The sequence below is a fragment of the Microchirus variegatus genome (assembly GCF_963457635.1).
Source record: "Microchirus variegatus genome assembly, chromosome: 19".
In the NCBI taxonomy this organism is placed as follows: Eukaryota; Metazoa; Chordata; class Actinopteri; order Pleuronectiformes; family Soleidae; genus Microchirus; species Microchirus variegatus.
In genome coordinates, this window is record NC_139820.1 from 11,192,935 (window position 1) to 11,205,700 (window position 12,766).

General features: G+C 36.8%; 2 protein-coding genes across 2 annotated transcripts; both read right to left on the minus strand.

Moving 5' to 3' along the window:
* Positions 1-770: 770 nt before the first annotated feature.
* psmb3 (proteasome 20S subunit beta 3) lies at positions 771-4,653 on the minus strand. The gene is made up of 6 exons (XM_083906325.1): positions 4,528-4,653; positions 3,235-3,419; positions 2,562-2,669; positions 2,301-2,478; positions 1,019-1,113; positions 771-932 (listed from the first exon to the last, which is right to left on the minus strand). The coding sequence occupies exons 1-6, from the start codon at positions 4,528-4,530 to the stop codon at positions 884-886; spliced, it is 618 nt and encodes a 205-aa protein (XP_083762451.1). The 5' UTR covers positions 4,531-4,653; the 3' UTR covers positions 771-883.
* Positions 4,654-6,007: 1,354 nt separating this feature from the next.
* Positions 6,008-10,458, minus strand: cwc25 (CWC25 spliceosome associated protein homolog). The gene is made up of 9 exons (XM_083906019.1): positions 10,359-10,458; positions 9,227-9,399; positions 8,878-9,114; positions 8,689-8,758; positions 8,348-8,493; positions 8,124-8,196; positions 7,828-8,033; positions 6,727-6,894; positions 6,008-6,615 (listed from the first exon to the last, which is right to left on the minus strand). The coding sequence occupies exons 1-9, from the start codon at positions 10,374-10,376 to the stop codon at positions 6,504-6,506; spliced, it is 1,203 nt and encodes a 400-aa protein (XP_083762145.1). The 5' UTR covers positions 10,377-10,458; the 3' UTR covers positions 6,008-6,503.
* Positions 10,459-12,766: the final 2,308 nt, after the last annotated feature.

The following is a 12,766-nucleotide window of genomic DNA, read 5'->3' on the forward strand; positions in this document are numbered from 1 at the left end:
ACCACTGGGAAATAGATCCAAACGTAATTGTTCAGCGTGACTCATGTCAGTTGGGAGCGTAGTAGTCAATAACTGTATTAGGCTGTGATGTGCCATTTTCTAACATTTTAGTTTGTAGTGTGTCATGTGACTTTTGTTTGAAAAATGTGCCTTGCCCCAGAAAAGGTTGAAAAACACTGGCCGAATTTTATGATCGGTTTACATGCAGTACCTTATTGTCCCACTAGAGGTCATTAGCACACACTGCAATAATTGCAGTTTAATTACAGTTTAAGAGATTGCCTTGTCGACAAAGGTTGTTTAGAACCATCCATGACAGTGCCGCCTTCCCAGTATACTTATTTTTAACAACAGTTAGAGAATAATGCCTCTGCTGTGAGTCATGAGGTTTTTGCCTTTCGTGTCTGTAAGGAAGTTAGAGCTCAAAGTCATCTGTATGTCTGTAATCGCATGGTAACATGTTTTCCTGCCAGCTAATTACCGTCATCACCTTATTCTAATTTTAGCGATTGATTCCTTGGTTAAAGTACCAGTGTGAAACATTTTGGAAGGTTTCTCAGCACAAATGTTCATTTAATTCTATAAATGCTTTGAAACAAATAAAATGTAGCTTAAAATTAAGCCTTCTATTCACTGGTTATGGTAAAATAAAGGGTGCTAAAGTTTCTTTGTGTGTTTGGGAAAATGAGTTGCCACAGACTGCAGTCTCACCAGTAGATGTCACTAATTCTTACACACTTCTACACAATGAACAAAGATCATTGTTTAAACCTATGATCATTTATTGAACAATATCAATAAGAAACAGAAAAGAGTACAGGCGTTGTTTACTATTTTTATACAAAACATCTGCGTTGGTGACGTGTGGCGACAAACTGAAGTTCTAGTCCATCCTGGCCTTCAGGGTCCGTGTGGTGATCTTATCTTTCTCACTGACGGAAGAGGAAAAGGCTGTTAGTCGCTGTTAACCTGTATTTTCACTTGTAGGAAATGCGGTGCTTGTTATGGCTGCACTTACACGACATGTACGACAACTCCCATGCCAGACACGGCATCTCTGTCGACGGCGTTGAGCATTGCCTGGGAGATGGTCTCGAACAGGTCCTCTGGTTCCTGCAGGATCAAACATTTGGTTTAAACATTTGTTTCAGGATTGGTTTTTAACCCTCTTATGACCACCAGGATAATCAGGCTGTATGGATTTATTTTGATTTTATGGCTGTAGTATTGTCAAAAAAATGTCCAATGAGTGACTGCTTCTACCCCTTTTTCTAAGATAACGTTCACTTTCCATATCTGGCAGTTATTCAATCATTTTGGAATTACGGTACTGAGAAGCTGACATCACAAAGGTGTGACGCTCGTCTGTGATTGAGCAGTTGTTCCACGGAAGTCCTGAGGGCCACCGTAATGAAACAGTCTCAGAGTTATGGTAATGACAGTACGCATGCCAAATCCTGTCGGCGAGGACGGGATGGTAACAGAAGGGTTAAAGCTTCCCTGTCTGAGCTCCTCCATATCATCGGATCCTACTTTATTTTCCTTTTTTTATATATACGATTTAGGTAAACGTCATTATTGCATTTGTACACAGATGACAGTCATCTATACACCAGCTCCCTCTGTTTAAATTCCCAGACAACAAAGTTTATGATTTTATCAAAAGTGTTCTTGCAAAAACTTCAAATCTCTGACACCACTGCTCTCCATCAGCTCCATCATCTGTGCCACCAAGTGGTTGCTCTTGAATGTTTGCAAAACACGTGTTTTGGTCATGGAATAATGTCCAAAAAAGTTAAACTTAAATTAAAAACATTCATATCCATTAATGATTGTAAGAGTATTAAAGAGATTTTAAAAATACAGTGAAGGAGGAATGTTAAGATTAAATAGGCGTCATTCTCCTTTACTGTATTTGCGTGTTATGTACACGTTTTATATAGTTTTGATTGTGTATAGCTGCTACCTTGGCCAGGTCTCCCTTATAAAAGAGACTCCTAATCTCAAATGGGACTTCCTGGTTAAACAAAACTAATTATTTGTGTAACTGGTCTGGACCTCTGGTGTCAAATAAAAATGCTCTGTAAAAACATAGCGATTATCAGTGACACCAGTGAAGAAGGTCCATCATTTAGTGACTCCTAACATGCACATTTAGACACCTCCAGTGAAGCAGGTTGATCTCACTGAATTTGATGTGGGTAAAATGAGGGAAATGTTTGATAATGGATAAATTGACTGGTCTTAACTGCTATTCAGAATCCAGTGACAAACCCACAGCTGTTACGGTGAGGACTTACCATATCTGGCTCCCACAAAGATTCACACATGCCGTACATCTGCTCTGAACAGGTGCCGCTCACTACAAAGTCTTCCGTCACCATGGGGCAGCCAATCAAATCCAGGGAGCAGATGAACGGCTCAAAGGTTTTGGGATCTAGTCCAGCAATTACAGGCTCGATGTAGTATGGTCCAAACCTGGTGATCGAATCACACGTCAAACACATTTGTCTTCTTCTTTCCTTCTGAACACAGATGTAAAAAGAGTTCAGGTCTCTCACCTCCTTTCATACAGCAGGTTGGACACCATGCTCATGAAGGTCTTTGGCTTGATCTGACGACCCTCCTTCAGTTCATACAGGTTCAGTCTGAATTTTAGCCTCTGGGATCTACACACACGCACACGCATAAACACAATAACGATCAGTGTTAAAACATTTTGTATATTACTAAAATTATCAATGAATCAAAAGGTCCAGGATGTATGAGTTATGTTAAAACTGCAGATTGTAACATTTCCCAGGCACGTTAGAGAACTACTGTGGCCTTCACATACCAGAAAGGTTGTTTCTTTATGTAATAAGCTTTGGCATCAAAACACAAAACTCACTCTATTAGGTTTGTCTGTTCAGGCTGCCGTAGAACGATAAATTCATCTTCAACTATTCTGATAATAGATTAATTGGTTTGGGTATTTTATTTTGTTATACTCCTTCTGATTGCATTTACATAATTATTGCCCAATGACAAAATACATGGTACTTGACACAAGTGTGCTTGAAACTGAATAATTTAATTATTCAGAATAATCACACCATGTACTCTAATTAGACAGAGTTGCTGCACATCAAAACAGCTCGTCGTGACATGGATCTTTAAATCCAACACCACCACCTTCTGTTGCATCCTGGGATAAGCACTGTCCATTGAAGCTGTCAGTCATTTCACACTCACACTGTCTGGACATCAGTGGCCAGTCCTGCCAGCCCAATGAACAGTCTGTCTCCCATGGGGAAGATCTTCTGGAAGTCTGTGGTGACCATCTGTGCCTGGATGCCGAATCTGCGGTCCGCTGCTATCGCCACACAGTTCTTCCCCCTCATGGCCATGACGGCCCCACCATTATAGGACATAATAGACTGCATGAAGAGGAGATACAGAGGTGTTATAGTTGTGCAAGTGCTTGCTCATTGTGTGGACAGTTGGGCTCGTCTTCTTTTTCTATTAATTGTATTGCTTTTTTATGCAAAGTGCCCCAAGTTAACGCATGTTGTGATTTGGGTCTATAAAAATAAAATAAGATATAGGTATTGGTTGTTGCCCAAGCACTCCCAATATGTCAGCATATATATATATATATATATATATACAAAATTATGCATTCCTCATATGATAAGTTCTGCTGTTTGTCAAATTAAGCAAATTATAAATAAATACAAATCAGGTTCAGATAAGCATTTTCTCATATTTTATCACCCAAACAATGAGTTGAAGTTGTTGATACTGCAAAGTGTAACATGTAAGCTATGTAACATAAGCTGAATTCGCACAATATTGTGTATGACCAATGTTTATTATGTCAAACATTAGTTGTGACACAAATGAAGTGGAGTTATTTTAATGTAACTGAATTCAAACATTTTAAAGCACAGTGGCACCTGTACATTACATTACCAACTAATTATGTGCAGATTTATAACAGTGCATACATTGTGGACATTACTCTTAAATTGGAAATACTTGTAAATATCATGATATTGCTATAAAACAGCTACGTCACTGTGTTTGCTGCCTTATTGAATTATATTTAAATTTTAGCTAAATGTGTAGTCATCCAGTCAAATTAAAAGTTAACCAAGTAACATATACCTTTAACCAAACGCTGATCAAAAGTCTAACTTAATTTATAACATGACAAGAAAACGAATCCAGATGAGATGCAAAGAACAAAGTTAGCTCATGTGCTGTAAGCTAATGAATTAGCTTACAAAGCAATGCCGGTTACTGTTAACCTATTTACTACTTCTATGGTTGTTTAAAGAAATCGTACCGGCATGTAAAATATTTAGTTAAATCAAGTTCAACCTAATATTTCCTCATTGAAAGAAATACCGATGAGCTAACAACATTATAGACAAGATTAGATTAGCTTAGACAAGCTATCATTCCTGCGAGCATAAACAGCTCATTTAAAAGCTTTCTACCCAACAAGCCGTGATTAAATCATCTTTTATATTTAGTTCTTACCATCGTGGATGCGTTGTGGTGTTTTATACGCTGCCAGAAATCGTTCAATCTTGTTTTTTTAGCTGCAGTTGAGGGACTTTCTTCCACAGTGACTACACGATTTAGAAACACGGAAATCAAACTAGTATGAATGCTCTACGTCAGCACGTACGCAAACGCTGATTGGCTGGATGAAGGCTGCGCGAGGCGAAGCGCCGCTGTCATTGGACCATGGAAGGAAATGGCGGAACCATGTTTGCATAGTTTGGTTGAAGTGTGTTCAAAACGAAATTAAAACCGGGAGGTTTTTTTTTCCCCTTAAAACACTGTTTCACTGCTCGCGTCTCTTGTGAGTGACTCTCATCAGGTTGGTTATGTGAGAAAATGTTTCGTTCAAAAGTTGTTTTGTGTAATAATATTAAATGATATGTCAAAAGTTTGAATGAAGTTCTGACATGTCCTAAAAAGTAAAGCAAAAATATCTATCTATCTATCTATCTATCTATCTATCTATCTATCTATCTATCTATCTATCTATCTATCTATCTATCTATCTATCCCAAAACACAGCACACATCTTAAAGCAGTTGTCTAATTATAAGATGGCTAAGATTACACAGATTTTTTTCAAATTCTGAATCATAATGTCTTTTTTTTTTCAAATCAAAATACTTTATTTGTCCCCTATAGCAAGTACTTCTGCAAACAATGCACAGCAAACTCTTCCACATACAAGTCTAAAATAGTGACAAACACATATATGAGCTTTTTACATATATATGTAAAAAGCACATATTATTAATTCGTAAAACAGAAACACATCTAAAAACAAATGTCACATTTGTCAAGAAGAGGTCTTTCTTTCCTGGCTAAATAAATTGTACCTTCTGGAATAAGGTTGAAACAAGCACTCAGAAAAAGCTGCCTGAGAGATCTTTGGCTTTGGCCAATCATTTTTGAGGCTCTTGTACCTCTGATGGAGAGATTTAAACCAGCTGATAAATGGTTAAAATACTTTAAATACAATAAAAATAAAACACTGCTTGTATTCTATGGTCTACCCCAACAATATTGGTGTATGTAGGCAGTAAAGCTTCATTTTCCTGTATAGCTTACACTGTTACAAGGCTTTTGAGTAAAACAATAAAGATTTTTAGTCATGTGATTTAGTAGTATTTCAGTTCATTGTGAAATAATGTGATTGCATTCCCTGGATAAAATGCATTTAAGATGAGATCCACACAAACAATAGGGCTGAACCTAACAATTATTTTTCATTCATTTATCAATTGGACTTGCAATTATTCCCTTAATCAATGGATTTGTTGTAACCTAACCAGAAAATATTCACATTTAATAAGCTGAAATAAATAGTTGGCAATCAATTTTGTAACAGTTTAAGTGGCCTGGATATGATATGATCCACTGATTACAATGGTGTGGATGTCAATGCTCATTATTATATTATAGAAAAAGTGTCAAAGCAATAATGGACTGCACATTTTAATATGAGTGGATTCTCACAGAAATACGGCAAGTATCAAACATATATTACATAAAACTTTGAAATAAAAACAGGTGATAGTTTACTGTAAAAGATTAAAAAAAAAAAACACTGTTGACTGTACAGATTTATTTCATCACCCAGAGTTCCTGTGCTGCTCAGGTGTAGCCAGACTTGATCAGCCACACAGACATGAGACACAAAATGAAACATGATTATCCTTGTGTAATCTGCTTTTTAAACTTCACACTGTGGCCACTCAGTTTCCCAGAGTCTCAAAACACTCCCAAATCTCGCAAGCTCTACAAATCCTAATTTTAAAAAACCTGGAAAACAGACCTATACCTGGATCACCAAAATGTAATAAATTATTCCTGGGCATTGCAAGGAATTTACATCAAAATGAGAATGAAGCTGTATAAAATGAGTGAGTGGTAAAGGAGTGGATGTGATTATCATTTAGTTCATGTAGTGTGGTAAATGTGTTGTTTTGTCATCTCCTCATGAAGTTGTCCAAGGCGGCCGGTGTTCTCTGAATGGAGTGGATTTTCCTTTTCACTCTGTCCTCCAAAGAAGAGCTGGCAGCACTCTCCAACTTCATGTTACTGCAAGAGAAAAAAGGCAAGTGTCACTGAAAAACCAAAAAACACTGAACATGAAAGAAATATGATTAGGGAAAACCAGCCATTTAAAACAGAATATACTGTGAAACTTACTGTATGAAGCCAGCGTGAGGCTCGTGTTTAGCACTTTGGTCTCGCTGCCTTTCCTGCTCCTCTTGCCTCTTATATCTCCTAACATTGTTCTCTCTGTCCTCCTCCCTCTGCTTGGCCTCGTCCATCATCTCTCGTCTCTTTCGCTCCAGTTCTTCTGCTGAAAGCTTCCTGCATCATCAAATAAAATCAAGACGAGATTATTACAAGAATCAATTCATTACCTTCGTCCAAAACCATCAGCAAATTTTCATCATAACACACACAACGGGGTGTCCACGGGGTCTTAAAAAGTATTAAAAGTTGATCAATCAATTTTGGGAAAATTAAGGCCCTTAAAAAGTATTAAAAAGTCTTAGTCACGCTTTCATGTGGTATTACATTTTGTCCAAAGTGTTTGACTGCAAAAAGTATGCATGAATGTATTTATTTTTCTCCCTGCGGTAGTGCACGTACACTTGGCGTTACGCATCTTGCGACTGCGAACAAGCTCCTCCTGACGCGAAATAATATCTGAAATAGCACGAAATAAACTTGAAAATCACCAGACATGGGAAACTAATTTGCAAACTAAAACTGTTTTTTTTTTAAGTTAAAAGTGTTGCTGATTACAGCTTGAAGTGGCGATAGGGTCTTTAAATATTTTTTGAAGGAAAAAGTCTTAAAAAGGTATTGAAATAAACATTAGGATTCCAGCATATACCCTGCACAAGAGTTGTGGATCCACTGCTGCCTCCATCACCTCAACACCTTTACCTCTGTGACACAATCTTACCAAATGAGGACCAGTGGACCAGCAGCAATACACTTAAGTTTCCAGTCAGAAAATACTGTCTAATTGTGAGATAAAATGGCAGAACATAATCTTAGGGCACTGGATTTGGGCTGTCACCTTTCCCAAAAATTCTACTATTTATTACGACTCCAATTTCATCAAAATTCAAGAGTCACAGTTTTGAATACTGAATTAACAATCTAAATTCATAGCTCTGCTTGAGTATTCATAAAGTGCTTACATTCTAAGATCAGTTTAAATTTGAAAAAACCCTTAAACTAATCACTTAAACATATCCTATGACTGTGTGTGTACTTGTGAACTCATACTTGGACACGTGGTTCGTCTGTCTCTGGTAGCGCTTTGTCTGTGGGCTGGAGTCTCTGGGCTCGGTCTTCCTGTCGCTCTTGTGCCGTGAAGAGGAGGAATGATGATTGTCCCTGTGGTTCTTGTGAGGTGATCGAGAACGGCTCCTCTCACGGCGCGATGAGTGGCTGGGGGGAGCCGACGACTGGTGATGTCGACCAGTGGGGAGCTGCAAGGAAGAGAGATTAAATGTTCAGACTTATTCTGCAGTTCTGGATTCAGAGAGGAATGAATCATTAAACTCATACTTCTTACTGACCTGTAGGCCGTAGCCTGGAACATGATGGGAACGAGACTTGATGTCTGCTGAAAAGTCAGCTCGTGAATGTGACCTAAATTAGATGAACGATAATAATTAACATACCAGTTTTACTTCATGAAATAATAGAAAATTATTTTTTTCTTTCCTAGTTGAATAGAAGTAATGAACTTAATCTACAATATGAATTTTCCAGGCATTCTTTAATCTTTGCACATACATACCTGTGTTTTTTCTCATCTTCCTCATTAGAGTTTGAGCTCGAGCTTGAACTCCGCCTCTTGTGCTTCTTCTCCTTTCTCCTCTCTTTGTCTTTCTTCTCCTTTTTGTCCTTCTTTCTCTTCTTTTTCTTGTCAAGATTCTGTCGCAGCTGTGAGAGAATCAACTTTTATTATATCATCGAAAAAATAGTAACCGGCATAAGTTACTACTAACCGGCATAAGTAGTAACAGTAATACTTTAGGTAAGAACATTGAATTAAGAGTGAATTGGTCATTTACAGTAAAAACACATGATGTTAGAAAACATTTTCCAATAATTTACATAAAAATATTGTAATCCTACCATTTCCTTGATCTTCTTCATCTTCACAGGATTACTCAAGACTTCCCTCTTCTTTTCTTCTTCACGTTTCCTAAAATTAGATAGTTAAATTGCCCTTAGTTGATTCATTTTTGAACTACAACAAAAACAAAATGGAAACTCGTTCACAGCACTGAAATATAGCTGAATAAGTAGATGCACTAAACTAACCTGATTTCAAAGAGCGGATCTTCCCTGATCTTGGCAGCCAGGTCCAGATTGGAGGCCGGGGTTGCTGGGTTGAAGATGGAACCGGGTAGGAGGCCGGTCTCAGTTGATGGACCACTCTCTGGCTCCTCATATTGGTCAGTGATCTGCTTGTCAATGGAACGTCCAAGCAGATACTCATCCCTGGACACACTACTAACAGGGCCCTGGTACATCCAGTCCAGACGATCATCCTTTTTTCTATCATCGCACACACCAAAAATATGACATCATTTAGCCACCATTCTTGACATAACCACAAAATCTTTTTGGCTTATTTATGCTATGTTTAAAATGTATAGCGAAAACCAACTTGATGGCTCCAGAGTCCTCTGCATATTTTGTAATTTCTTCTCTGGCTCGTTCATCTTTCAGCTGTTTCTGCAGCTCCTCAATCTTCTTGCGTTCGGCCTCATGTTTCTGCTCGGCTTTCCAAACCCGCTCAATGTTTTTCATAGTCTGGGGATGCCAGCTCTTTTTCAGGTTCTGGCAGAAGAGATTGGGAAATGTTAATTTGCTGTATCAGGAAAAACTAATTTTGTATGATTTTAAAGCATGATTTTAAACACTGGGTTTACAAAGAATTAGCATACATGTCTGAAATTATGTCATTTATCGTTTTCTTACTTGTTGGCAAACAATGATCTGACCAAATCTAACAATTTCTGAGGCAGAAAACAAGAAACATAATCATGTTTTTTTTGATCAATCAATTTCTAAATTAATCGTTAACTATTTTGATAAGCAATTCATCAGTTTGAGTGTTTTTCTGCTCTCTTTTTTTTGTCAGTGTCTTAAATGTGAATATTTTCATGATTCATAGCTCCATATGACAAAGACATCATTAAAACTGAATCATTTTGGTTTGTGGACAAAACAAGACAACACCAAGTTCTTCATTAATCGAGAAAATAATTGACAGATTAATCCATAATGTGAATAATCGTTAGTTGTAGTAAAGTACCCTCATTCACATTCATATTTGTTGTTAAGGCAGGGTCAGTGTAACGTTGTAGAGCACGGTTAGCAGTGTTTTGCAGCATTACATTATGTATTTTATATAATTTTATCAATTTTCATAAACCTTTATAATGATTTAGTTCTGCCATTGTGTAAAGTGTGTGTCTTACTGTTCCATAGTTCACTTAGAAAGCAGTTGACATGAGGTTAGTTCAGTATAGTTTATAAGCTATTAGTAGCCATTATGTGTGAGCAACTTAGCTTGAACCATTCCAAGTTATAAATAATGTGTATTAAAGCTTATATAGAGTAACGAGTGTCTTAGTTAAATACATTTTCCACGTAACTTGTAATTAAGTTGTGTTCTTGTCAACAATAATCACTCACATTATGTTCAAACAGCCATTTTCTCAGAGCAGTTTGCTATTATAACTGTATAAACAGCGCACAAAGCGCCTGTTGTGAGTGAGTTGGCTCGTACTTACCAGATCACCGCCCCCCATCTTGAAAACTTCGTAGTTTTAATCCAAACTGAAACGGTAGAAGATAATATTGTACTTTAAAATGTGACGACGGAACGACGACGACTCGCCGCTAGCCAGAAACTGAGCAACTGAGGCTAAGCTGCAGTGTGACGCGTTTCCTGTTTATGCGATTCTGGTTCCGGTTCAGACATCATGCAAGCTCTCGCGAAACCAGACTCCAGCATCCAAACAATAAACGCGTGGATACATTTTAAACGATAATAATGATACTGATTAAAAAAAAAACAAAAAACATTATTGTGATTATTATTATTTTACCCATAAGTAAAATGATCAAATCATAAACAGGTATAGACTACTGTCTAAATACAAAAAAAGAATACAACATTTAAATAAAATCAAATACTTTGATTATAGTTTTAACAGAAGTTGTTTAATCTCTCTGATAAATGCTTTAACACGATGGCCTAAAGCAAGTGTGTCAAACTCATTTTCACTGAGGGCCACATCAGCATAATGGTTACCCTCAAAGGGCCAGATGTAACTGTCATACAGAATAAATGTGAATAAATGTAGCTAAATGTAACCAAATATAATGTAAAATATAGGTAACTACTATACAATGATACACTGCAATCGAGTGGCGGTGCCGTCACTTTGTGGGTAACACAATCACCATGCATTGTGGGAAATGTAGTTTATGGTCAACGCATGCTTTAAAGCAGCACAGACCTATTTTAACACAGATTTTTAAGAACAATTGATCCCTCGCGGGCCACATAAAATGAGGTGGCGGGCCACATCTGGCCCCCGGGCCTTGAGTTTGACACATGTGGCCTAGATCAATATCTAGGGAAAGTATCTGAACGTAATTATCCTTAATTGATGCACAATAACAATAACTTATTTTAAAGATGAATTAAGGTTCTGCATGAAACTGAAAATACTGAGCAACTTTTCCTTCTGTGAATCTCTGTGGCTGGACATTCATAACTTGCTTTTCCCTGAAGTTTTTCATCTCAGAAATTCTTCTCAACCTGATGTTATTTGTGAACTTGTTTTGAACAATTATAATGTTTTCTTTTTGGGCCAGAATTATTTCACTAATCTAAATCTAAAACAGTGTGAACTGTCTCATCATATGTATGTAATGATAAATTGATGCATATTAAGTCATTTATTTTAAAGATGGGATTGGTTTGATGTCTCTTTCTTTTGGCTCACGATACCCCAACTTAATAAGTTTACTTTATTTTTTAATATACTTTGATTAAATTTGACCTGTTTTCTATACTAGCGATTCTCAAACTTAAGAGTGCAAATCTGAAAATATTCTGAGGCCCACACCCAAGACTAGAACCTCAACTCTGCACAGATGGAGCAGTGCTTCCAAACCTCAAAGCATTTAAATTGGTGAGTCGTCTACCACATTAACCATCTTCTGACCAATATTAATGACTACTAATAACAACAACAATAAAATACTGCTGATTCTGCATCCACCACTAATAATAATTACTATTATTATAGTTGTAATAACAAGTCTTATTTCAGTAGTGCAAATAAAAATTAGCCAATTATGAGCTCATCTTTAAAAAAAAAAGATTTCTGACACAGACATGTGATATAGTTTTTTTTATTTCATAGAGGACAATAATAGATTAAATACAAGTTACTACACCATGATACATAACTTATTAAACATTTTGAATTTTTACAGTCTCCACAACTTAAGTAACTTACTACAACGACCAATTTAAAAACATGTCCATTTTGTTCTACTGACCATAACAAAAGTCTCACAAGTCTATAGATAATAACGTCAACAAAAAAATAATAATACTAATAATATTATAATAGTAATTATGTAATAATTGACTGATATTTAAGCACTAGCTTCCATTTATTATCATCGATACATGAATGCAGTAATCATGGTCCAACAATAGTGTCGACTCCCTAATATACAATATAGAAATCTCAGCCTAACTTGGTTTATATGCATCCTAACAGTGTTTTTAGAGTGTATAGCTGCACACACTGTTTACTACAGAACTACTGATCATACAGTACTGATTATAAAGATTGATTATCCAGAACAAACTGTATGTGTCACTCATTTTTGGTTTTATTTCATGCTAGACCGCTAAGTAAAATGATTTATCAGAGTAAAGTTTGAGACACGTGGCAATAAAAATGTGCTCACAGTGGTTCCCAAACTAAAGTACCACCTGGGAAAATATTGAGCTCTTGAAGTAACACCATTACCATACACTCTTAGAAATAAAAGTGCTAAGTAGAACCATATAAGGTTCTTCGGCTTGTCCTCATAGGAGAACCCTTTTTGGCTCACCCTTTTGGAGGGTTCAACCAAGAACCCTTTTAAAACCTTTTATTCAGGAAAGGGG

Coding starts and splice junctions, on each gene's coding strand:
- psmb3 (XM_083906325.1), bottom strand. Junction 2,479..2,561: donor AACCTGCTGTATGAAAGGAG/GTGAGAGACCTG, acceptor TTCGATCACCAG/GTTTGGACCATACTACATCG. Junction 933..1,018: donor GGAGTTGTCGTACATGTCGT/GTAAGTGCAGCC, acceptor CTCTTCCGTCAG/TGAGAAAGATAAGATCACCA.
- cwc25 (XM_083906019.1), bottom strand. Junction 8,197..8,347: donor GAAGATGAGAAAAAACACAG/GTATGTATGTGC, acceptor CATCTAATTTAG/GTCACATTCACGAGCTGACT. Junction 6,895..7,827: donor CAGACGAACCACGTGTCCAA/GTATGAGTTCAC, acceptor TTGATGATGCAG/GAAGCTTTCAGCAGAAGAAC.